We start from the raw sequence: 1,989 nt of genomic DNA, 5'->3' as shown, positions 1-1,989 counted from the left end.
GAATTCAGACGTGTATTTTTGTCTCTGTCGCCCTTTGTTTCCAATCCATTGGAACAGATCATCCCTTTACCTTGACTTGTGTTCCTTTGGTGAACCTGTTTGTGGTTGTCACCAGTTTACGTCTCTTTATTTTTGAGCAAGACTTATTTTATGAAGGAAGATATTGTCTGATAAATCACCAAATAGGGAAATACAATTTCTGGAGTATGGCATATGTATTGAAGTGTTTATATTATGAATGCAACACAAATAGATATAAAAAGTTGAGTTTTACGGGAGTTGAGTATCTAAGTTATCTCGTTTTAGGCTGAGTTTGATTTCCTGACAAAATGTCTTGGTCAGAAAACAGGATCTGAAATAATGTATACATTTCCACACTTTGTAGTTTTGAAACGTCTAGCATGTCTCAAAGGAACCTTCAGCTTGCAATCGATCTTGCCGCCTGACTGCTGGTAATACCTTGTCTTGAACATGTCATACCCGAGCTTTACTTGAAGAACAAGTTGCACATCGATACTGTAAAACCCAGCAGCAGTCTCTGCCTTAAATTTGGAAACCTCTGGCTCCCCAAACTCCACTGATTGCTGCCCTTCAAGTACCACATGATCCAAAATGGTTGTGTTCTTGTGGCCTTGGTAAAATGGTGTGGAATCTACAGTCAGCATGGCAAACTCCTTTTTTTTATATTTAGCGATGACTTGGATGCTATTGTAGTATATGTCAACCTTCTTGGGATTTCTGATGGTAATGTTGAGCTCAAGGTTGTAGTGGAGAGTTCTGGTGGTCCCGATGAAGTCGAAATTGGTTAGAGAGGCATTAGTGATGCTGAATTTGGGCTCTTGGGGAAGGAAGATGAACCACACTATGGAGAAGACTAGGGTGAAGCAGAGGATGGTGTTGCAGAATAGGCAGAAGCTGCAGTCGATGCAGGCACGCCTTCCAGTCATGGCTGAGAACGAAGTCTACAAAATGGGAAGGTATATAATGCAGGGTAGGTATTGGCTCTTTCTATTTGAATAAGATTAAAAGATAGAATGTTGAGCAACATGATTGTTAGAATTTGTATGCATATTCCGTTTCAGTTTGGCAATTAGCAATTGGCAGAGAATGGCCATGCCGACAAGTTCAACCCTATGGGGAACTTCCAAAGTACTTTTTTGGGTGAGGTGGAATTTCCAAAGTACCTTCTTCAAGGAATTGCTTGGCTGTTTAAAATTACAGTACAGAGTTGGGATGCCATGTTCTTTTTTATGAGCTCCGATTTGGATTGGGACCTACTCTGATGAACCATTTCTGTCAATTCTGTTGCGTACTTTTTCTTTGGGATCGTTAACCCGGTCAACATTACCTATAGAAAGAAGGGTTGTTCCTGATAGTTTCGAACCTGTAAGCATTTATACGCACGGTTTTTTTCCCCTTTAATATAACTTTTCACAACTCGAGTTTTCAGGATAAGAAGAGTTTGCAGCGGCAGAGGTAGCTTGCAGTTTAAATATTATGATCAAAGAAACTTGGAGAAAACATTCTTGTCTATATGGTGTGAGAAGGAGCAAGGAACCTGCATATTCTGACTAACATAACCAAGTTTGCTTCAAAGGAGTTCTTAGAACAGCAAGGTTGTTTGACAATGTGCTTTTGGAATTTGTATATATTCCAGTGTAAATATCTGAAAAACGTTTGACAATACTCTTAATACTTTGACCCGGCAACTGTTTCTTACTGGTTTAAGCATGTAAAACTGCAAGACTACAGACCCAAGTAATCAACACTCGGACAATGCGGTTACCAAGAAAAAGCAAAACAGATTTTGCTCGCGGCTTCAGGTTCTGCAGTGATGTAGCACTTCTGCACTCGGCATTCTTTGGTTATGAGGTATACGAATTATCCGCATGGTTGTGTTATGTTGGCTAGCCTGCACATCCAATTAAGACTTGGGGAATAGCATTTTGGCAGAAATGGCCGTGACAAAAAGGTCCATGTCAAAGCTGA

General features: G+C 40.2%; 1 protein-coding gene across 1 annotated transcript; it reads right to left on the bottom strand.

The window, feature by feature from the left end:
• Positions 1-338: 338 nt before the first annotated feature.
• LOC112195390 (NDR1/HIN1-like protein 10) lies at positions 339-947 on the bottom strand. The gene has a single exon (XM_024335812.2). The coding sequence runs from the start codon at positions 945-947 to the stop codon at positions 339-341; it is 609 nt and encodes a 202-aa protein (XP_024191580.1).
• Positions 948-1,989: the final 1,042 nt, after the last annotated feature.

Source organism: Rosa chinensis, chromosome 3 (assembly GCF_002994745.2).
Source record: "Rosa chinensis cultivar Old Blush chromosome 3, RchiOBHm-V2, whole genome shotgun sequence".
NCBI lineage: Eukaryota > Viridiplantae > Streptophyta > Magnoliopsida > Rosales > Rosaceae > Rosa > Rosa chinensis.
Note: the sequence above shows the minus strand (reverse complement) of the source record. Positions and strands in the feature narration are given on the sequence as shown.